This window comes from Rattus norvegicus, chromosome 10, assembly GCF_036323735.1.
Source record: "Rattus norvegicus strain BN/NHsdMcwi chromosome 10, GRCr8, whole genome shotgun sequence".
In the NCBI taxonomy this organism is placed as follows: domain Eukaryota; kingdom Metazoa; phylum Chordata; class Mammalia; order Rodentia; family Muridae; genus Rattus; species Rattus norvegicus.
In genome coordinates, this window is record NC_086028.1 from 84263936 (window position 1) to 84287879 (window position 23944).

General features: G+C 44.0%; 1 protein-coding gene across 2 annotated transcripts; it reads left to right on the top strand.

The window, feature by feature from the left end:
• The first annotated feature begins 221 nt into the window (after positions 1–221).
• Casc3 (CASC3 exon junction complex subunit) lies at positions 222–22704 on the top strand. Of its 2 annotated transcripts, XM_063268487.1 has the most exons (15): positions 222–1551; positions 1910–1937; positions 2347–2384; positions 9955–10107; positions 10194–10345; positions 11096–11272; positions 11413–11534; positions 11721–12095; positions 15707–15771; positions 16694–16808; positions 17017–17115; positions 17357–17571; positions 20009–20131; positions 20285–20348; positions 21157–22704. In XM_063268487.1, the coding sequence occupies exons 1-14, from the start codon at positions 1324–1326 to the stop codon at positions 20306–20308; spliced, it is 1914 nt and encodes a 637-aa protein (XP_063124557.1). In that variant the 5' UTR covers positions 222–1323; the 3' UTR covers positions 20309–20348; positions 21157–22704.
• The last annotated feature ends 1240 nt before the right edge of the window (positions 22705–23944 follow it).

A 23944-nucleotide genomic window follows, 5' to 3' on the forward strand; every position in this document is an offset into this window, starting at 1 on the left:
GCAGGGTCTGGCGGGGCACACCTGTAATCCTAGCAACTGGGGAGGCTGAAGCTGGTGGATCCTGAGTGAAAAGACTAGCCTGAGGTCATAGACTTTCTAAAAAAAAAAAATCCCAAACTGGACTCCGACCAAACAAAGGACAAAGTGGCAGACTATCCTTTTCCTTATTTAGACACTCAACTTGGCAGTCTCACTCCACCGTTTTAGCTTGTGATGGATAAGATCCTTATGCCTTTCACACTTATTAAATCATGCATCCTCCATTTTGAATTCAGGCAGTTGTTTTTGGAGCTGAACTCCGTTATCCATTTGACCACCTGCCACCAGTTGAATCAGTCCCTGCATTTATGATTCCTTCTAGTCTCATACTGTTTAGAGATCTCGTAAGCAGTGAGATCTTTAACTATGAAAGCAGCTCAGAATCCTGTTAACGCAGCGATTTGATGTATATTAACAATATGCCAGAATAATTTAGCTCACAAACTATGTGTTGTTGTAAGGTAGTTGTGCTGAGATTTTTCTCATTGCTGACAAATGCACACCCAAAACATTTTCTGTGGTGTAATGAACCAGGATTTGAAACACCAGGCTTCTATTAATACCGCTAGACATTTGGGGGAAGGGAGTGTCGGTCCAAAACTGGCCTTTCAACTAGTCAAGGATGATCCAGCCCTAAGTTTTAAAAGCGCAGTAAGACTAGTGTCGTCCCAACCTGCAGTTCTCAAAATGTGATAACTAGGTTGGGGAGAAACACGGAGAAAAGAAAATTTGAATACACATAGAAACACCGCAATACTAAGTTCTGTCTCCACTGCAGTTTCTCCTTTGCTCTAAATTTAGACTGAGGTGAAGAGCTGGCAACTGAGGCAGGACTAAAGGCTTAACCTGGGTTCGTGATTTTTACCATGCGAAGGAATACAGCAAAATGTTCCATCTAGAGTTCAGGGAAAACGAGAAATGGAAAACGAAAAATCATGCAACAGCTCCAACGTCGCACTGGAGCTACAACAGGTCGAAACCCTCCCCAAGGAAAAGTCCAAGATGGCCGAGCTAAGAACCGGTAAAGGATGCAAGAGCCCGATCCCCACGCGCCCTCCGCCCGCCCGGGGGAAGTAAAGCGCTAAGTCACGCCTCCTTACATCACCGACAGACGTAATCTCGCTCTCCAGAAAACGTGCCGCAGGGCGCAGGCCCCGCCCCACAGAAAGAAGGGCGGCCCGCCCTAGACGTGAAGCACGCTGGGACTCCTCTCGAGCTTCCCGGCAGCCTCTGCGACGGGCGTGGTGCGTAAGGAGCTGACCAGCGGTGGCCGTTCTCCGTAAGATGGCGGACCGGCGGCGGCAGCGCGCTTCCCAGGACACTGAGGACGAAGAATCTGGTGCTTCGGGTTCCGACAGCGGCTCTCCCGCACGGGGCGGCGGCAGCTGCAGCGGGAGCGCCGGAGGCGGCGGCAGTGGCTCGCTGCCTTCTCAGCGCGGCGGCCGCGGTGGGGGCCTTCATCTGCGACGGGTGGAGAGCGGGGGCGCCAAGAGCGCAGAGGAGTCTGAGTGTGTGAGTGAGCGCCTGCCGGGCGGCGACCCGGCAGGGGGCGGGGTGTAGGTGCTGTGGGATGCTGGACCTCCTGGTTGAGGGAAAGGTTATCCCGCTGCGAATTTGCATCCACCCAGAGCCCCGGGGAAGAAGGACTGGGTGGTTTCTGAGCTCAGGGCATGCAATGTTTACACAGACACTGGGGCTGGGATGTAGAGAAACGCCATTCTTCCTGTGACTTCTGAAGATTTTACCTTTCCCCGTATTCCTATCCAACCATTTGTGTTGACTCTTCAGTTGACCCCCCACGTTCATTTGCGGGTGGGCTCCCCACGTCTGGAAATCACAGCTCTAACCTGTGCTATTTTCTTCCTCTCAGGAGAGTGAAGATGGCATGGAAGGAGATGGTGAGTGATTTTACTTTATAGTGAATTCTTTTGGACATAAATCAAGGCCTCGTATATCTTACATTGGATTTCTCTCAGATTGTTAGGGGTTTTTCTGAGCGTGTGCCGGGGAGTGGCGTTTGTGTCACAGTGATTATGAGCATACTTGTTTTGTTTGGTTCCTTTTTGGACGGTGACAGATTGCGTACACTACGATGACTTAGTGTACCACCTGACGACAGCACGCTTTTTCATCAGTGTGGTCACAAACTTTCTCCATCTGTAAACAGAAACTATAATTTTATCTGTCTCGAAAGTTGCTGCGTCCAAATTAAGTGAGAATTTTTGCCTGGCCCAAATCGAGCTGTCAGAAATGTAATAAACGTTTATTTTTTTTTCTACCATCACATAATTTGTCTTTTCCTTTCAGCTGTTCTCTCCGATTATGAAAGTGCAGAAGATTCAGAAGTGAGTGTGATAGATTCTTTTTCCTTATGGCGTAACTCAGAAAATGTCTTTTAAAAACCTGCATCTGTCTGTATGGTACAAAAATTCCCTGACTTGTTTCTCTGCTTGTACATTCTTCATGTGTGCTTTTAAAAGTCTGTTATAAGCTGGGTGATGGTGGTGCATGTCTTTCATCCCAGCCTTGCTCGTGACAGCAAGCTGAAACCACACCTCTTGAAGCGACAGGTTATACTTAGTTCATTTATTCTCAGTTAAGAAAGTGAGTTTCTGAATCAGAATATACACTGCTGAAATCCTTTACAAGGCATTGGACAGTATACTTTATACTGTCTAGGTTGAGAAGGCAGCCACTTGACTAGCTCCCCACGCCTGTATTTTGAACACTTGAAAGGACTGAGTTCTGATTAGTTCTGGAGCTTGGTGGCCTGACAGTCTAGCCTTCCCGGGGAGCTCCAAACCCCAGAGAGACTGTCTCAGAAACTACAAAAGACACCTTTCCCAAGGAAGAATATCTGATTCTCTGAGTTCCACATGCATGTTTATACATGTGCACATTTCTGCACAGGGACACTATTCAAAATCTAGCATTTAGGAGTCAGGGGCAGGAAGAGTCTTTCAAGTTCAAGACCATCCTGGGAAATGAAACTTCAAAAATTTTTTATTTTATGTGTATGCATGTTTTACCTGAAAAAAAAGTGTGTGTGTGTGTGTGTGTGTGTGTGTGTGTGTGTGTGTGTGTGTGTGTGTGTGGAGAGTTGGTCAAGATTAAGGATTCACCAGAAACTTGTAGTAAGTAAGGTTCAGGAAAGCCGCTGCAGCCAGGCGGTGTGTAGGTCGGTTTCCATACAGTGAGGCAGTGGAAGATCAGTGCTTTAACTGTGACGCTCAGATGCTCAGCTGAAGCGGAGACCCCAGAGTGTTGGAGATGTCAGCAAATTGAGGCAAACTGCAGCGTTCTTGGCCATAATCAAACTATTCTATCTTTTGGTTACTATTGCTGTCATGAAACACCATGACCAAAAGCAACTTGGGGATCTTGCTCACATATCCCCAGTCACAGTCCACTGAGGAAAGGGAAAGCAGGAACTCAAGCCTGGCCGACCGGAGGTGGGAGCTGATGTAGAGGCCATGAGGGGCGCTGCTACTCAGGCTTGCTCCTCGTGGCTTGCTTAGCCTCCATTCCAGGTTTTCAGGGGGGGTTGTTTTAAGATTTATTTGTTTGTTTTTTTGTTTGTTTACTTCATGTATATGAGTACACTGTCACTGTCTTCACACACACTAGAAGAGGGCATCGGATCCCATTACAGATGGTTGTGAGCCACCATGTAGATGCTGGAAATTGAAGTCAGGACCTCTGAAGAACAACCAGTGCTCTTAACCGGTGAACCATCTTTTTTGTTTTCGTTCTTAGTGCCTCACGTGTAAGGGATGCTTTTTTTTTTTTAATTTTTTTTTTCTTTCTTTTTTTTTTTTTTTTTTTTCCCGGAGCTGGGGACCAAACTCAGGGCCTTGCGCTTGCTAGGCAAGCGCTCTACCGCTGAGCTAAATCCCCAACCCCCCCCCCCTTTTTTTTTTTTTTTAAGATTTATTTTATTTATGTGAGTACACTGTAGCTGCCTCCAGACACACCAGAAGAGGGCATTACAGATGGTTAAACCACCATATGTTTGCTGAGAACTGAACTCAGAAACTCTGGAAGAGCAGTAAGTGCTCTTAACCTCTGAACCATCTTTTTAGCCCACCTTCTTTCTTATGGAACCCAGGACCACAAGCCCAGTGATGGAACCACCTACAATGGTCTGGGCCCTCCCCCATTGACCACTAATTAAGAAAATGCCTTAGGGCCTACCAATTTTATGGGTTCCCTTTTCTCCGATTATTACAAGTTGGTATAAAACAAAGAGAGCACATCTCCCCTAAAACAAAAGCCTATGACTACATGGCTTCACTGCTGAATTCTTTCAACCTTTTAAGGGAGATCACCAATCCTTCTTAAGTTATTCCATAAGTAGAAAGAGAAGAAACATTGCCAAATTCAGTCTGTGAAACCAGTATAATCCTGGTATCAGAACCTGGTGAACACATAATTAAAAACAACAGATCATTTTCTCAGATGAATATAAATCAGAAAATCTCAGCAAACCCAGTTCAGGAACACATGAAGAGTATACATCATGACCAAGTGACTTCATCCCAGAGGTGCAAGGTTGGCGTGACATGGGTGAATTAATAAATATAATGTACCACATAGATGAGCTAAAGGATGGTGAACTCTCACAGAAGTTAGGGAGAGAGTCTCGTTCATAAGGAATTGTTAGCCAGAGTTATGACTTGTTTCTCTTTTTTCTTTTTGAAAAAGAAGTTGCTTATTGTTTCTAAATAAGAAAGTACCATATGTCACTGTATACTACTTGAAGTCTATAGAAAAGTAAAGTGAACTCAGGATTGGTGACATTGGAAAAAGAGAAATAGCAGTAGAGCTGGTCCAGTATTGAAGTGTCTGGAGGCTGGAAAGGGGTGTGGAACATGGAGTTAAAGTCACCGACGCCCAAAGTGGATGCTAGGAACTGTGATCTGAACTTTGGTTCTCTCCACCTAGGCTCTGTCTGAGTAGTATATAGGAATATAAGTCTTATAAGTAATATAAGTCTCCTTGCAAAAAGTTGCAGGTGGAGCCAGACTTCATGTTTATACCTCCATGTCCATGACTTTCTCAGAGATTTGTGGGCACTGACTTGAGTAGATAGATTAGAGCATTTTGTCTGGCTGTGAGTTAATCATACCTGTTGAAGAAAATATACTTTATTATGCTGCTCTTCCAGAGAACCTGATTTTGGTTCTCAGTTCCTAGCATCCCCTTTTGGGAATCTCATAACCACCTGTAACTTTAGCTCCAGGGGCTCTCACACCCTTTTCTAGCCTCCAGAAACTTGCACACGTATCTTTGACATTTATTATTGTGGGTGGGTAGGGACATATAACAGGCTTTGAGTCTGTTTTGGAGTCTCTTCAACACTACACTGTTCTCTTTTGCCCAGTAAACAAAAATACGTTTATTTCTTTGTGTTTGTGTGTAAGATTTGGATTACTTTATAGTCTTGGCTGGCCTGGAGCTCACTATGTATAAACATGATTGGCTTCAGATTCACATGTGTGCCTGCTTCTGCCTCCCTAAACTGTGATCAAAGGTGTGCATCATTATACCCAGCAAAATTAGTTTCTCAATAGGAATGCACAAACTTCCTCATTGATATTCTATCAGAGCCTAAAGAGAATGCTGTATAAAACAAAGTTTCCTCATTAATAATGCTATTTGTAACAGTTAGACCTTTTTGTACTCGCCCCAGTTCCCAAATAATGAATGACATGGAGACTTATTTATGCGTTAATGCCTAGACCTTAAGCTATGCTTGTTCCTCGCTAGCTGGTAACTTAATCCATTTATACTAATCTAAGTCCTGCCATTTGAATGTTACCTCTCTTCAGTTTCATATATCCAACTCCCTTTGAGTCTAGGTGGCAAACTCCCTCCCCCTTTTCCCCTGAGTTCTTCTCTCTGCCACATGTCACGTCTTACAATTTATTCTGTTTTTTTTTTGCTATATGGGTCATAGGCTTTCTATTTTAACCAATCAGAAGTTGCCTTGGGCAGGCAAGAAAGGACAGACACATCTTCACACAGTGTATGAAAACGTCACTCGAACAGTCAAAGATATTTTTTTAAAGATTTATTTATTACATATAAGTACACTGTGGCTGACCTCAGACACACCAGAAGAGGGCATCGGGATCTTATTACAAATGGTTGTGAGCCACTATATGGTTCCTGGGATTCGAACTCAGGATCTCTGGAAGAGCAGTCAGTGCTTTTAACCACTGAGCTATCTCTCCAGCCCCAAAAGTATTTTTAAATCTTTAAATTACCTAGATAACGTAGCATGTCTGTAAATCCACCTCTTGGATTCATAGTCAGCCTCAGCTATACAGTTAGACCCTGCTGAGAGAGAAGGGGGAAGTGGGGGAGGCAGAGGGCTGGGTGAGAAACTCAGTAGTTAAAAGGTTAAAAACACTCACTATATGGCTAGAAAGATGGCTCAACAGTTAAGAGCGCTGACTGCTCTTCCAGAGGTCCTGAGTTCAATTCCCAGCAACCACATGATGGCTCATAGCCATCTGCAGTGGTGTGTCTGAAGACAACTACAGTGTATTCCTATACATAAATAAATAAAAAAATATAAATCTTTAAAAAAAAAAAAACCCACTCCCTACAGCCAGGTATATGCCTTTAATCCCAGTACTCAGGATGCAGCAGCAGGCAGATTTCTTGAGTTCCAGGCCAACCTGATCTACAGAGCTAGTTCCAAACAGCCAGGGCTACACAGAGAAACTGCCATGAAAAGACCAAAGAACAAACAATTACTGTTCTTATAGAGGACCCTGGTTCTGTTCCCAGCACCCCACCCTCATGGCAGCTCAGGGCCACCTGTAACTCCAGTTCCAGGGGATTTTATGCCTTCTCAAAGCCACAGGTCTCTTGCATACATGTGGTGCATTAAAATATATTCAGGTATGCACATAGATGTATAGAATAAAAACCATTTTCTTTTGAAGTTGAAATTCAGAGAGCATGTGAGTAGAAGAGCATAGTGAAGTAGCATCATGTATATTCAGCAAGCACACTTTTATATTGTCTGCTCCATATACCCTGGGTTCCAGGAATGTTCTTTTTTTTTTTCTTTCTTTCTTTTTTTTTCCCCGGAGCTGGGGACTGAACCCATGGCCTTGCGCTTGCTAGGCAAGCGCTCTACCACTGAGCTAAATCCCCAACCCCTCCAGGAAAGTTCTGAATGGTTACTGTCCTCTCCTCTGGAACAGGGAAGCAGTGTAACTGCAGAGGATGGAAAGAGTCCAAGGTGCTTGTTAAGATGTGGATAGAGAAGCTTCTTGAGTTCTCTATTGCTTTTCTGAGAATCCTCAACTCTAGACACTCTGAAGACAAAGCATCCAGATGAGAGTAGTTGGGATGTAAACAGAAATGGAAAGAATGGGAAGAGGGGTTATTGTCTTGTTTGTCTAGGTCACTCAGGCAAGCTTAACTTCATTGAATAAAGTGCAGAACACTGAAAGGTTCTAACCCAGTCAGGACTACCTCTGACCAGATTCCTGGGACTAGCCTGAACCTGAAGTGAGAGGGCAGTCAGGTTTAGGTTAGGTGCCGGTCAGAGAACAAGAGACCCCAGTGTGCACACAGCTAACGGGTGGTAGAAGGAACACATGACTGGCGGCTAAACCACCTTCCCTTCAACCCTTTCTCTTAGAGCTCTTTAAACCTCCCTACGTAATCTATTGTTCTGTCTCCTTAGCACCAAATCTGGAGAGAATGGGGAGAAGATATGACCCTGTTAAAAACCATCACTTTTCCTGGGTGGAACTAGCCATACCTTCATTTCTTGTTTCATTTTAGTGTCCTAATGATACATTTTTTCTTTTCTTTTTTTCTTTTTTTTTTTTTTAGTGGAGAGATCTAATATTCTTTGTCAGGAACTGGATCATTCAAACTTGATCTGTTAAAGAAAAGGAAAAAAGCCAAATGTGGTGACTCATATATTTAATGCCAGCACCAGGAGGCAGAGGCAGGTTTGAAGCTAGCCTGGACTGAATAGCAAGTTCCAGGACAACCAGGACTACACGGCAAGACCTTCTCTAAGGAAAGGGGGGTGGGGAGAGTGATAGTAAGAGGGAAAGGGAGAGAGTATTCATACATTGGCTGTTTTTGTTTCTACAGCAGGTTGTTCTTTTAAGATTTTCCAGATAAAAATCTTATAATTTTATGGTTACTGTGCATAGTGTTTTCTCTAGGAATTCGTGCTATAGGAAATTCAGTACTCGTAACATAAAAATACAGTCTTGGAACCTGGGGTGGTGGTACACGCCTTTGATTCTAACACTGGGAGGCAGAGGCAGGCAGATCTCTATGTGCTGTAGGCTACCCTGGTCTACAGAACAAATTTAAACAAGCCAGGGCTACATAGTGGGACTCTGTCTCCAAAACAGCAACAAACTTGTGTAATCTGGGACTGTAGTACAGATAACTCAGTGGTTAGTGCTTGTCTTGCCTATTTGAGACCCTGAGCCTGATCTGCACATTAGGGGTGGGGGTGAGTAAGTCATGGGGCTAGGACTATGGGGAAATAAATATACCCTAGGTTCAACCCTAGCTCCAAAAGAAGGGTTGTGGGTCTTTCGAGGTGACTCGGTGGATAAGAGTACTTGCCATGAAGACTGGGTTTAGTTTCTAGAACCCACGTGTCCAAGGAGAAAATCAACTCCCAAATTGTCCTATGACCTTCACACAAGCCATGGAAAACTTTTGTCTTTGGTTTTTTCAGTCTGGTTAGAAAAATCCTGAGAGTTTAAGATCCTAGATTCAAAGGACCTCTGTGTAGTATTTTTTGTTTTGTTTTGTTTTGTTTTGTTTTTGGTTTTTTTCTTAAGTTGAAGAATGTGAAACCCAGGTTAGCATTGAACTCTGAATCTTCTTGTCTCAGCTTCCTGATTGGCTGGAATTATAGATGTGTGCCACCTCACTGAAGCCACATACTCAGGAAGATTGGTAATTTCTACTGTAAGGCATTTTTTTTTTCAAAGTTTTTTTTTTTTTAAGATTTATTCATTTATTATATATAAGTACACTGTAGCTGTCTTCAGATACACCAGAAGAGGGCATCGGATCTCTTTACAGATGGTTGAGAGCCACCATGTGGTTGCTGGGAATTGAACTCAGGACCTTTGGAAGAGCAGTCGGTGCTCTTAACCGCTGAGCCATCTCTCCAGCCCCGCATTTTTGAAAACAATTGCGCGCGCGCGCGCGTGTGTGTGTGTGTGTGTGTGTGTGTGTGTGTGTGTGTGTGTGTTGGGGGTAGTTCTGTAGTTCCCTGTTCTCTCTAAGTTTGGGTAGGAGTATTGGCTCAGGGTTAAATATAACTCTGCCTTGCCTTACTAGGCAGATATTCTACACAGAGATAATAACCCTCGCCTTTGTAATGGTTTTATATTTTGTGTTTAGTTTGTGTAGAGGCCAGAAGACAAGCTCTGGTATCATTCCTTAGGAGCTCTCCACTTTGTTTCTTGAGGTAGGGTCTCATGAGAACCAGAGGCGCCTCAGTTAGCCAACAAGACCCAAGAATCCCTCTGAGCCTCTCGAGCTCTAGGATTGCACGTGTGTACCACCATGCCTGGCTTTGTATCTAGCTGCTAGGTCTAGGTCTTCATGCTTTTGTGGCAAGCAATTTATCAAGCTATCTCCTCAGCCCATGTCTTGTTTTTATGGCAGGGTCTCCTATAGCACAGACTGGTCTCACTTAATCTGTAGCTGAAAAATAACCTTCTACACCAGTCTTGTCTCTACCTCCCAAGAGCTAGAGTTATAAGCATGAGCCACCATACTTGCTGCGTTTGTTTCTAATTCTAACATTGTAGTGAAGTCTGTCAGGAAATGTTTCTCAGAATAGTGGAAAATAAAAATGTACTATTCAGATCTTATCTCTAATTAACAAGGACACCTTTTCAGGGTGAAGAAGAATACAGTGAAGAGGAGAATTCCAAGGTAGAGCTGAAATCAGAAGCTAATGATGCTGCTGATTCCTCTGCAAAAGAGAAGGGAGAAGAAAAGCCGGAATCTAAAGGCACCGTGACGGGGGAGAGGCAAAGTGGGGATGGACAGGTCAGTACACAGCACAGCCCTCCCCTTGGGGGCTGGCACAGGGCCTCTCAACTTCTTCAAAGAGTAAGGAGGCCCTTATCTTCCAGGAGAGCACAGAGCCTGTGGAGAACAAAGTGGGTAAAAAAGGCCCTAAGCATTTGGATGATGATGAAGATCGGAAAAACCCAGCGTATATTCCCAGGAAAGGGCTCTTCTTTGAGCATGATCTTCGAGGACAGACTCAGGAAGAGGAAGTCCGGTAACAGCCATTTTTTGCTTTCCTGCTGCTGACTGCTATGCTTAGTGCTTTCTGTATGTCAGATGCTTTGCTGACTTCTTTGCCTGCACTGCCTCCTTTCCTATTCAGAACGTTTTTTTTTTTTTTTTAAGATTTATTAATTTATTATGTATAAGTACACCGTAGCTATCTTCAGATACACCAGAAGAGGGCATCAGATCTCTTTACAGATGGTTGTGAGCCACCATGTGGTTGCTGGGAATTGAACTCAAGACCTCTGGAAGAGCAGTCGGGTGCTCTTAACCGCTGAGCCATCTCTCCAACCCCCCAGAACGTTTTAAGATGGGTATTACTGATGGGGAAGTGCAGCTCACAGTGCTAGCCCAGTAGCTAGGTGCCAGGCATGCCTCCACACACTCCGGAGTCACAGCAAAAAGAGGTAGATGTGGTAGTGTGCAGCCCAATCAGCTTTCAGGATGAAGAGGCAGGAGGAATCTCAGAGAGGTGAGTTCCAGGCCAGTCTAGTCTACATACAACAGTTTCCAGGCCAGCCAGAGGTACATGGTGAGACCCTATCTTTAAAAAAGGAAAGATTTGGTGACTATTGATGGTAAATTAGCTAGGATCCAGATTTAGAGCAGATGTCCTCAGAGCCTTGGTCATTAAACCTCTATCACTTTAATCTGTGCCTCCTGAGATAGGAAACTTTTATAGGCCACATTTTAGTAGAGAGATAATTGTCTCAAGACACCTCTACTTGGTTTGGTCCAGACCCAAGGGACGGCAGCGAAAACTATGGAAAGATGAGGGTCGCTGGGAGCATGATAAGTTCCGTGAGGATGAACAGGCTCCAAAATCTCGACAGGAGCTAATTGCACTTTATGGCTATGACATTCGGTCTGCTCATAATCCTGATGACATCAAACCCCGAAGAATCCGGAAACCTCGGTAAGAAAATTTGGGAGCCTTCCTAATCTTTTAAGTGACTGACTATGGGATATGCATAGTCTTCCTGACTGCTTTGTTGTTGTTATTTATTTGTGGATGTCTCTTTTTGTTTGTTTTTCTTAATAATTTTACTGTTTCAGATTTGGAAGTCCCCCACAAAGAGATCCAAACTGGATTGGTGACCGATCAAGCAAATCCCATCGCCACCAGGGTCCTGGGGGCAACCTACCACCTAGGACATTTATTAACAGGAATGCAGCAGGTACTGGCCGCATGTCTACATCCAGGAATTATTCTCGATCTGGGGGCTTCAAGGAAGGTCGTACTAGTTTTAGGCCTGTGGAGGTTGGTGGGCAGCATGGTGGCCGGTCTGGTGAGACTCTTAAGCATGAAGCTAATTACCGGTCACGGCGTCTGGAGCAGACTCCTATGAGGGATCCATCTCCAGAACCAGATGCTCCATTGCTTGGAAGTCCTGAGAAAGAAGAGGTGGCCTCAGAGACACCAGCTGCTGTACCTGACATCACACCGCCAGCTCCTGACAGACCTATTGAGAAGAAATCCTATTCCCGGGCAAGAAGGACCCGGACCAAAGTTGGGGATGCAGTCAAAGCAGCTGAAGAGGTTCCTCCTCCATCTGAAGGGCTCACTTCAGCAGCCACGGTCCCAGAATCTACTCCTCCAGCTGCTAAGACTGGGAACTGGGAGGCTCCAGTGGATTCTACCACAGGTGGACTTGAGCAAGATGTGGCACAGCTAAATATAGCAGAACAAAATTGGAGTCCAGGACAGCCTTCATTCCTGCAGCCACGGGAACTTCGAGGTAGGCATTCCAGGCTGGGAACTAGATCTTACTATGTCACTGGGACTTAACCTCGCAGGAATGCAGTGTGTGACAGATGGCCCCTTACTCTTTAACAGGACAAACAGGGTAGATCTGTAGGTTTGTCTGCTTGTCTTCAGAGCAGTTTTTGTGTTCCCCAAGCCTGTCCGGCTGCTTCTGCACACTGCTGTCAATACTTAGCTCCCTAGTATTGGATGAATTTCCTCTTCTCTGTACAAAAATAATAGAAAAGGGCATCTTCAGGCTGTCTTGACCAGTGGCTAAATGTGAGAAGGCAGAAATGTATTTGATTTTGAATCTGGATATTTTGTTCTAAAGGAAATCCTTTCTAATATCCTTCTAGAGACAGACTTCTTAACTGGAACTATGTATACTGGTGCTTTTTGGTATGTTTTGAAATGTGGCTAGAAGGAAAAATTTAACTTTTAATTAATTTTATAAACACATGTATTGTGGTAGTGCCACATACCTTTAATCCCAGCACCAGGGAAGCAGAGGCAAGTAGATCTCTGTATTCAAGGCCAGGTTGGTCTACAGAGTGAGTTCCAGGATAACCAAGGCTACACAGAGAAACCCTGTCTTGGGAAAACAAACAAAATGAAAGCAAAACACATGTAGCTAGCAGATACCATTTCATTTTTGAAAGCCCCCTTTTTTGAAAATTTTTATTTTTATAATTTATTTTTATTTCATGTGCATTCATGTTTTGCCTACATGCATGTCTCTGAAGGTCTCAAGACCTTAAGGGCTGCCATATGGGTTCTGGGATTTGAACTCAGGACCTCTGGAGGAACAGCCAGTGCTCTTAACCCCTGAGTCATCTCTCCAGCCTGAAATTTTAATTTTATGTATGTAGTAGGTGTTTTTCCTGCCCCTATGTCTGTGCAACATGTGTGTACAGTACCCATAGAGGCCAGAAGAAGACATCAGAACCCTTGAAAATAGAATTATAGATGTTTGAGGTCCCATGTGGCTGCTGGAAATTAAACCCAGGTCTGGAAGAGCAACCAGTGCTCCTCACCCCTGAGCCATCTCTCCAGCCCTCTAGGTCAGACTTAAGGATTGGAAATCTTCGTAAGCACTGGGAATTTTGCCACTCTACTTTGGTACAGGTGACCTTATTTTAATTATTATTTCTTTTGGTTTTGGGATTACAGTTACATCGTTTTTCCATTCCCTTTCTTCCTTCCAAACCCTTGCATGTACTCTACTCTTCTTGCTTTCTTTGAAATTCATGGCTTTTCATTAACTGCTTCATTAATTGTTGTGTGTGTGTGTGTGTGTGTGTGTGTGTGTGTGTATTCCTAAAGACATAATTATTCACCTCACTCAGTCTGTATAATGTTGCTTGTGTGTATGTTTTTTAGAACTGACACTCTTGGTGTACTGGATAACCATTGGTATACTCTTCCTAGAGGAAGACTGTCTTCTGCTCTCAGCAACCCTTCGTTGTTTGTAGGTCTTTGTGTAGGGTTAAGGCCCAGTAGGCTTTTCAGTCTCCACTTTGGCAAGTCTGTGGTTGTTCTTGTTCAGCTCATGTTTGGGAGAATTTAGGGGTGTAGTTTCTGATGGTACTAGGAAACATAGTCTCTCAGCAAACTCCCTGATCTGTAGCTCTTAAAATCCTTCCACCTCCTCTTCCTCAGAGCCTTATGGGTAGAACTTGTTTTCTGGGCGTATCTGCTGGGACTGAGTTCCAAAACTGCATTTCGATTGGTTGTGTTTTGGTTTTCTGTAATGGTCTTCACCTATTGCAAAGCCAAGTTTCCTTGATTGGTGGTTGATTGATTGATCTGTGATATAAGGACCAATATGTAGAATGTAGTTAGGGATTATGCTGGTTTAGTAAAATGGTGCTTGTAGATTCTCCTCCAAGATCCATGACCCTACTACCTTGAGTAGTTGGCTAGATTTCCCTCTTATTGAGCAGGTCTTATGTCCAGTTAGAGAACGGCACCATTGGTCTATCTGTGCCGTGCTGGTCACTCTTGTGGTTCACAGGTGCCTTAGCTGGGTATTGCTGCTTGCTTCTTTCCTAGAAGCTTGTGTGGCGCTTGCTGGTACCATGAAAGCTAGTTGTCAGAAAAGAGACTTCCAGGTCAGTTCCAGATCAGGAGTCTCTGGGCTGGTGCGGGTGATTTTTGAGCATCAAAAATTAGTGTAAACTATTGGCCCTAGAGTTGATCTCTGGACAGAGAAGTATACTTTTCATACTGATACTTTACTGATATATTTGGTTTTATATTGATATATTGGGTTTTATACTGTCTATAAAACATTTGTTAAACTAAAACCAATTATTTTTTTTTTTTAAGATTTATTTGCTTGAGATCTAGAGAAATGGCTCATTGATTAAAACCCCATATTCTTTCAAACAACTCAAGTTCAATTCCTCACACCCACATCAGGCAGCTCATAACTGCCTGGAACTCCAGCTTTACGGAGTCAACACCTGTCTTAGTTAGGGTTTTACTGCTGTGAACAGACACCATGACCAAGGCAACTCTCATAAGGACAGCACTTAATCAGGGCTGGCTCACAGGTTCAGAGATTGAGTCCAGTATCATCAAGGCAGGAACATGGCAGCATCCAGGCAGGCATGCTGCAGGAGGAGCTGAGAGTTCTACATCTTCATCTGGAGGCTGCTAGTGGAACACCGACTTCCAGGGAGATAGGATGAGGGTCTTATAGCCCACACCCACAGTGACACACCTACTCCAACAGGGCCACACATTCCAATAGTGCCACTCCCTGGGCCAAGCATATACAAATCATCACAACACCTCTCTGACCTCCTTAAGCACATACACAGATACTCATACACATAAATAAATTTGTTTATTTTAGGGGATTTATTTACTTTATGTATATGAATATTTTTGCCTACATGTATATTTGTGCACTACATATATGTCTAGTGCTCTCTTAGGCCAGAAGAGGGGATAGAATTCCATAGAACTAGAGTTACTGATGGCTGTAAGCCATCACCATCACATAGGTACTGGGAATCAAACCTGGTCCTTTGCAAGAGCTCTTAAGAGTACTCAACCACTTAGCCATGTCTTAATTCTAAGTAATTTTTATCCAGAGAGAATATAATCTCCTTTCCATATCTAGTGTTATTAGGAAACATTTGGGTCAACATTTTATAGTATGTAATAATATGCTACAGTCTCCCAAGGTTTCTATATAGGGAAATACCTTATTTAGTAGGAAAAACTGGAATTTGAGTTTATTTACTAGTCTTTTTTTCAAGGGCTTTATTGCTGTAATAAAGATGTTAGGTAATTTTCAAATGTTAGCATTAACAGCAATTAGTTTAAAACATTTATTTTGTGTCCATATGTGTATGCACACGTACCTAAGTAGACCTGTGTACATTACATGTGTGGGCATTAGATCTCCTAGAACTTGACTTTGAGGCCAGCCTGGTCTACAGATTGAGTTCCAGGACAACGAAGACCACACAGAGAATAACAAGTAAAACAGACAGTTTTAAAGGATGGGAGTACTTGTTATTTCCTGATGGTACCTTTAAATCCTATTCACATTTCTCTGTTCTCAACCAGTGACTTTTTGGTATGTTGCAGGTATGCCTAACCACATCCATATGGGAGCAGGACCTCCACCTCAGTTTAACCGGATGGAAGAAATGGTACAGAAGTGGGGAGGAGGAAGGCTGGGGCTGTACCCTTGGTGGTAGAGAATACTTATACCCTGATTGACTCCAATACTGTTTTAAAAAGTGTTGGGATATAGAGTCTCACTGTTCAGCTCTGGCTGGCCTGGAGCGTCCTATGTAAACTAGGCAGCCTTGGACTGGGAAAGATCTGTCTGTCTCTGCCTCCCAACTGCAAGCACTAAAGATGTGCACAACCCTAGTTAATACGACAACACCATGACCAAAGCAGCTTTAGAAGAAGGCACTTAGTTGGGCTTTCGGTTCTGGGGTTTAGAGGCCATGATGACAGAGCAAAGACATGGCAGTGGTTATATCTGAGAGTTTACATCTTGATCCAAAAGTAGGAGGCAGAGACAGCACACCTAGAACAGCCCAGTCTTTTGAAATCACAATGCCCACCCGAGTGACATACCTGCCAATCTTTCCCAAACAGTTCTGCTAACTGAGGACCTAGTATTCAGAGCTGGGTCATCCTCATTCAGATGCCACGTTTGTTCTCTGTTAAAGCCAAATAATCTCTTTATTGTTAGAGATGTCCCCTTATCCCTTACCACAGACTGGCCTGGAACTGTATAGCTCAGGTTAGCCTCACACTCATAGTTCTCCTGCTTTTGATTCCCATGTTCTGAGATTACAGGATTAGGCTGCCATGCCAGCCAATGTAAGTTCTTGACAGCAGTTTTTCAGATTATTCATGGGGTTTTGTTTTGTTTTAATTTGGACCTTGGAAGTGTAGAGCATTTAGGTTCAGATGCTGGTGTTTTTCATCAATTTTCCAGTTCATTTTATAAATACTTATTAAATACTGTCATGTACTAAGTAGTACAGCATAAAGCAGGTAGGAGTTGATATGAGAATCACCTCTCTGACTCTTAATCAGACCTCTCTATTTCAGGGTGTGCAGAGTGGTCGAGCTAAGCGTTACTCTTCCCAGCGGCAGCGGCCTGTGCCAGAGCCCCCTGCTCCTCCTGTGCATATCAGTATCATGGAGGGACATTACTATGATCCACGTGAGTCCTTTCTTAACTCTAAAGAGAATTAAGTGCCAAGTCTTCCAAACTTTCATTTCCCCTCTGACTTCGCAGTGGTCATCCCACATTGTCTAGTTGCTATTTTCTTCATATGAAAATCTTAGAACTTAAAAGTCTGCAGGACAGAAAGAGTTGCTGTTGTGGTATGAAGGGTCAGGGTTTATAAGAATCTTGATATATCTTACAGTGCAGTTCCAGGGACCAATCTATACCCATGGTGACAGCCCTGCCCCACTGCCCCCACAGGGCATGATTGTACAGCCAGAAATGCACCTTCCTCACCCAGGTAAGCTTGCACTCCTCTTGTGTATAGTAGCAAGGATTTGTGTTAGGACTCTACAAACCCTGCCTTTTCAATACTACCATGCTGTCGGATGCTGACTGCCCTGGCTGCTTGTGAAGCAGACTCAGTTTGAAGCCCCATGTTAAGGAGTGCCGTCTAGCATGCAGTGCTTTGTGGTCCGAGTTAAGCCATCTCAACATAAAAGTGGAGAGAACTACAGTTTTTGTTTTCCTTTTTTGCCCAGGTTTACACCCCCACCAGTCACCAGCACCTCTGCCCAATCCGGGTCTCTACCCACCACCAGTGTCCATGTCCCCAGGACAGCCACCGCCCCAGCAGTTGCTTGCTCCCACCTACTTTTCTGCTCCGGGTGTCATGAATTTTGGTAACCCTAGTTACCCTTATGCTCCGGGAGCACTGCCTCCTCCTCCACCTCCTCATCTGTATCCTAATACACAGGTAAGATACCTGAGGTTTCTAGGTTTGCATCCTTTAATTCACACAGGACTGTGGTAAGGGAGAATAGAATGTAAAAGAACTTTGTCAGAGCATTTCAATGCCTCTGATCCTCCTTTGTGGCACTAGGATGCCCCTTGGTGGTCAGGAACTGGAAATACAGCTTATGTAATGTCTATCACTGCTTGTTTTCTGAGTTGTTTCTTGGTTTTTGTTCTTGTTTTGACACAGGGTATCTTATTTGTAGCCCTCACTGGCCTGGAACTTGCTATATAAGTTTGTTTTGCTTACACTAGTGTCACTGTCACAAGGCATTCTGGCCTCATTCACAGAGAATCCACCAGCCTGTGCCTCCTGAGTGCTGGGATCAAGGGCGTGTATCACTAAGCATGACCCTGTTTGGTTTTTTTTGTTTTGTTTTAAGATAGAATCTCCCTGTAGCCCTGTGTGGCCTACAATGTATGTCTCAGCCTGTTGACTTTGATGTACTTGGGAAAACCATGCTTGGCTTTCCCTTCAGTTTCTTTAAGGATCGGTGTCTTGCATTATATTTTGGGGTGTCCTGGACAACATAGCCTACTCCCGTCCGGATACCATCTGGCATCTAGAATGCCAGGACTAAGTTCACCTTTCTGTTGTCAGATAATGAAGTGATTATAGAGTTGGACACTACTTTAAAGAATGAAATCAGGGACTGCAAAGATGGTTCAGTGGTTAAGAGCACTTGCTGCTTTTGCAGAAGACCCAGGTTCAGTCCTATCACCCACGGCAGGCAGCTCACACAGGCAGCACCTCCAGCTTGAGGGGTTCTGATAACTTTTCGTGACCTCTGAGGGCACCAACATCCACTCACAGAGACACTGTCTTCATTAAGATTACTGTTACTGTGAAACAAGACCAAGAACAACTTGGGGAGGAAAGAGCTTATTTTGCTTACACTACTGTCACTGTTGATCATTGAAGGAAGTCAGGCCAGGAACCTGGAGGTGGGAGCTGATGATGCAGAGGCCATGGAGGAGTGCTGCTCTCTGTTTTCTTGCTCTTTGAGATTTGCTCAGCTTGTTTTCTTTTTCTTCTTTTTTGTTTGTTTGTTTGTTTGTTTGCTTGCTTTTACAGTCAGGGAAAACTGACTGTGTAGTGTTTGACAGAGAAAACACTGCTATTGGACAGCTGTAGTTTTATTCACATTGTAGTCTCATTGCACATAGTCCAAGAACACTCAAATAAGAACACAAATAAAATCAAAAGTTAAAGTTTGGTCTTCAAACATCATAACCAGCAATGCCAGGTTTGCCTGTGATCTCTCTGATATAAAACCACATCCTAGGGTTGCCTTTTGGGCTGGGGAGATGGCTCAGTGGTTAAGAGCACCCGACTGCTCTTCCAGAGGTCATGAGTTCAATTCCCAGCAACCACATGGTGGCTCACAACCATCTGTGGGGAGATCCGATGCCCTCTTCTGGTGTGTCTGAAGACAGCTACAGTGTACTTATATAATAAATAAATAAATCTTAAAAAAAAAAAAAAAAAAAAAAAAAAAAAAACCACATCCACGGGGTTGGGGATTTAGCTCATTGGTAGAGCGCTTGCCTAGGAAGCGCAAGGCCCTGGGTTCGGTCCCCAGCTCCGGAAAAAAAAAGAAAAAAAAAAAAAACCCACATCCACATCAGTGGCCACCAAGCCATTCAGCACAGCTTCCTTAACTGTGAGCTGTTTGAAGCTACTGGTTTCAGCACTGTGAATTTGGTTAATTGTGAATTATTTTTTTCATACTCTGAATATAGCTGTAGGGAGTTCAGCAGGAGTTGGGGTGGTGCCAAAATGTGGGTAATCGAGACTTTGAGTAAGTCAGCCCTGGGGCCTCCTTCATGAAGCTACGGATGAACTTGGCTGTGATCTAAGGTAGAAGGGCTAGCTCGCTGAACCACTGGCTCTTGGGGGTTTTTTTGTTTTTTGTTTTTTTGTTTTTTTTTGTTTTTAGGTTTTGGGGGTTTTTGTTGTTGTTGTTTTGAGACAGGGAGTCACAACGTATTTCCATCCCCAGCCCAAAAAAGAAAATGTATTATTAAAAAATAGAAATTCTTCCTAGCAAGCGCAAGGCCCTGGGTTCAGTCCCCAGCTCCGAAAAAAATAAAAGAAAAAAAAAAGAAAAAAAATTCTTTAGTGCCTTTTTTTAAAGATTTATTTCTTATATATAAGTACACTGTAGCTGTCTTCAGACACAAGAAGGCACCAGATCTCATTACAGATGGTTGTGAGCCACCATGTGGTTGCTGGCATTTGAACTCAGGTCCTCTGGAAGAGCAGTCAGTGCTCTTAACCACTGAGCCATCTCTCCAGCCCATGTGCTTTTTTGTTTTTGCAGTTAGCTAACATTTTCGGTTTTTCATAATTTGGTTAATTCTTAACTTTTTTTTCCTGCTGGCTTGTGGGTTCCTAGGCTCCATCACAGGTGTATGGAGGAGTGACTTACTATAACCCTGCCCAGCAGCAGGTACAGCCAAAGCCCTCTCCACCCCGGAGGACTCCCCAGCCAGTCTCCATCAAGCCCCCTCCATCTGAGGTATGGCTCCCTCCCATACTCCTAACATATGGGCTTTGCTTTCTCCAGAGAATTTCTTTTCTCTTCCTTTTAGGGTGTGTTTCTATGGAAGTCTTCCTTTTTTTATTTTGTATGGCGTGGTATGATAACAATTTCCAACTTTATTTGTTTCAGGTTGTAAGCAGAGGTTCCAGTTAATAAGAGTTTTCAACTATTTTAAGTATAACATCATGTGAATGTAAGTACCCAATGTACTGCGACTCTTAGTCTAAGACTGACGCTCACACTTAGGTGCTTAATAAAACCACCTCATTAATGCCGACTCAGGGAACTTGTTTTATGAATGCACTGGGCAGAATTGACAAGCAGCCTCTTCTACCTTCAGATTTTTCCTCGGGAAACTGCAGAATGAAAATACAGGAGCCCAGTCTAAACTAGATTAAGGAAAGAAAAAAAAAATGAGTTAAATTTGTTATAGCTGAAAAAGCCAATTGTAAAGATTTTAGAAGAGAGGGCTGGAGAGATGGCTCAGCGGTTAAGAACACTGACTGCTCTTCCAGAGGTCCTGAGTTCAATTCCCAGCAACCACTTGGTGGCTCACAACCATCTGTAATGAGATCTGATGCCCTCTTCTGGTGTGTCTGAAGACAGCTACAATGTACTCATATATAATAAATAAATCTTTAAAAAAAAAAAAAAGATTTTAGAAGAGCATGGCTGTGGGGCTGCCACAGGGCTTTGAGGAGTGTGTGTGTAGGAGGTAAGCCTGGCCCAAGCCAGCCTCAAACTTTCCTTCTTGCTGCTCTCACCTCCGAAGTACTCAGATTACAGGCGTGGCCACCACACCTGATTCTGGGATACTTTTATTGCTGTTTTGTTTGGTGGTCATTAAAGCACATTATTTAGAAGCATGTTCAAGGGCTTATTAGACTTGATCCTTGGCGCCAAATAAACCACATTATTTAGAAGTGGGTCTCTGAGATGCCTTATATAAATAGTTATAGGTCCAACTGACACACAGTTCTTCTCCTTTTAACTCTCAATAGAACAGGAGAGGTGGAAACTCAGGAGAGAAGAGAAATGCAGCTGGCTGTTACTACTCAGAGGGCTTCGAGGTGTGGGGTGGCCCTGCCAGCAGACGGAGGTTGAGGCCCTCTTTCTCTGAGGATAGGTCTGCTGGAGAGAGAAGAAACAGGTGGCTGCCTTCCACCTCCACTCCTCACTTGAGCTGACTGGACTTAGGGAGCAGAGACTGGACAACCCAGGCTTCAGAAGCCTGTTTTTTACTTTCTTCCCGGAAATTCAAGTGTCTTCTGCTCCCGGGGAAGCTTCTTCCTGCTTGTTTGTTTGAATGTTTATTTTTTAAAGCCTGATTTACCCTTCTTAAGTTAATGTTTTTAGTTTTTTCTCCTTTTCCCTGCTCTACCCTGACTTTACGTGAAGCAAGTTCATTTTAGTTCATTCTAGCCTTTCTGGGTTCCTTTTTGATTCCTTCCTTTACCCCCACTTAATTGAGAATGTTTCGACCAAGTGTAAAAATAGCTGGCCTTTTCCATGTGATTGGTCTTTATTGCTCTTTAACTCCTCTAACCCTGTGGAAGCTGTCTGCACGCAGTATCCCAGTGTAAAGGAGAGCTCAGAGTGGGTGAGTAGGAGCCCTTGTTTGGGGTGGAGGTTTTATAAATCTGAGCCTTCAAGAGTACCTCTCTTCTAATGGGCTTCAGGCCTCCACTGAGGCAGAGTCTGCTGTGGGGAGAAAGAACAAACTGGATGCTTTTGTGAGAAAGGAGGGTGGAGTGAGACCCTCTGCACTGTTAAGGGAATGCACTGCTAAGTCCTCAGGGCTGTCTTTGAGGTAAGTGGAATTAGTGGGCCCTGCTTCTTTTCTTTGTAGCCCTCCTGCTACATCCCCTTTCCAGTTGTGGACCAATGCATCTCTAGAAACAATGCTACCCAGCAGTCTTTCTGCCTTGTCTTTGGCAGTTCTTCTCCATGCCTTTCCTGCTACAAGTGTTTTTAGATGTTATTACTGTACTTTCCCCAAATTCTGCTCCTGTACTTGCAAACTGAAGGTAACTACACCTAAGGAAGCAAGTCACCTTGTGGGCAAAGGCTGTCCCTATTTTCCCTCTCATGGCACCATATTACATCCCTGTGCCCCTGTGGAAGTCTGTTACTGCAGCACTGTGCCTGCCAGAGTTCCTACAGCACCTGAGGGAGTAGGTGACGGCTGTCTCTCTCTAGTAATGTCACTGTTTTTATTCTGCCCTCCTGCAGCTGGCCTAACCACTCTTGTGTTGGGGTTGGGGGATAACCCTCAAGGAGGAGATAACTAAGAGGTTCTTCCAGGGGTAGCTGGTGGTTGTGCCTTTTATAGGCTTCCCTTTGCCTTAAACCTGAAGATGTCTCCTCAAGCCTGTGGGCAGCTGGCCCAGATTCCCAGACTAAGACACTGTGACAGTTGTCTGTTGCTCCACTGTGTTTAGTTGCAAAGATTTCACCTTGTGTGTTGTTTTCTGTTACTGTTTTAAAGGGTGCACATTTGTGATCAGCATTGTGACTTGGAGAAAATAAAATTTAGACTGTAGACCTGACTCTGTAGCCAGTTATTGTGTGTCTTGATTTGGGAGGGAAGAAAGACTCAATTTCACTACAGAATTATAGTCATAATTTGAGCCAGACTGGTAAAATGGAAGACCAGAGAGGTAAGGAGCCCCCTCAAGGCCCTAAGTTTGAAACCAACAGTTTCTCGTCCTTTTTTTCTTTGTTTGTTTGTTTGTTTTTCAGACCAGGGCTCATGTAGCTTGGGCTGACCTCTTAACTCACCTTTAGCTGAAGATCAGCTTCCCAGGGGCTAGAATTTCAGGTGTGGGCTGCCACATAACAGTTTCTGACTTGTTTGTTTTAGATATTTATATTTGTTGGGGTTTTTTGAGACCCTGTGTCACTGTGTACCACGATGCCCAGCTGTAGATAGCTATCTTTTTTTTTTTTTTTTTTCTTTTTTTCGGAGCTGGGGACCGAACCCAGGGCCTTGCGCTTGCTAGGCAAGCGCTCTACCACTGAGCTAAATCCCCAACCCCGATAGCTATCTTTTATTGGAGACCCTGTGTCACTGTGTACCACGATGCCCAGCTGTAGATAGCTGTCTTTTATTGGAGACCCTGTGTCACTGTGCACCACGATGCCCAGCTGTAGACAGCTGTCTTTTAAATTTTCTTTTTTTTTTTTTTTAATATTTATTTATTATGTATACATCAGACAGCTTTCTGCCTACATGTAGGCCTGCAGGCCAGAAGAGGGCATCAGATCTCAATGTGGATGGTTGTGAGCCACCATGTGGTTGCTGAGAATTGAACTCAGGACCTCTGGAAGAACAGGTAGGACAGCTGTCTTTTATTGGAGACCCTGAGTCACTGTGCACCACGATGCCCAGCTGTAGACAGCTGTCTTTTATTGGAGACCCTGTGTCACTGCACCACGATACCCAGCTGTAGACAGCTGTCTTTTATTGGAAAGTAAAGACTGCACTAAAATATCAAGGCCCGCCATCTGGAGGACGCTACAAGCCTTAGAACTGGTAGCGCAAGGAAAGCAAGGTCCAACTGGTCCATGCTGCCTTTCATTTGAGAGTCTGGAACAGACACAGAGTAATTCCCAGCTTCTTGGGTGGAAGTTTACAATTCTACAAAGGCCACTCTGTGGATAACCAGTGGGTATTGTGGGGCTGGAAACATTTGTTCTTTGTTCCACAAAGCTTTACCTTGGTGGTAAGGGGATGCCCACAAGTTCGGACATCTTTCCTCTGTCCCCCAAGGTGATGGGTAACTATAG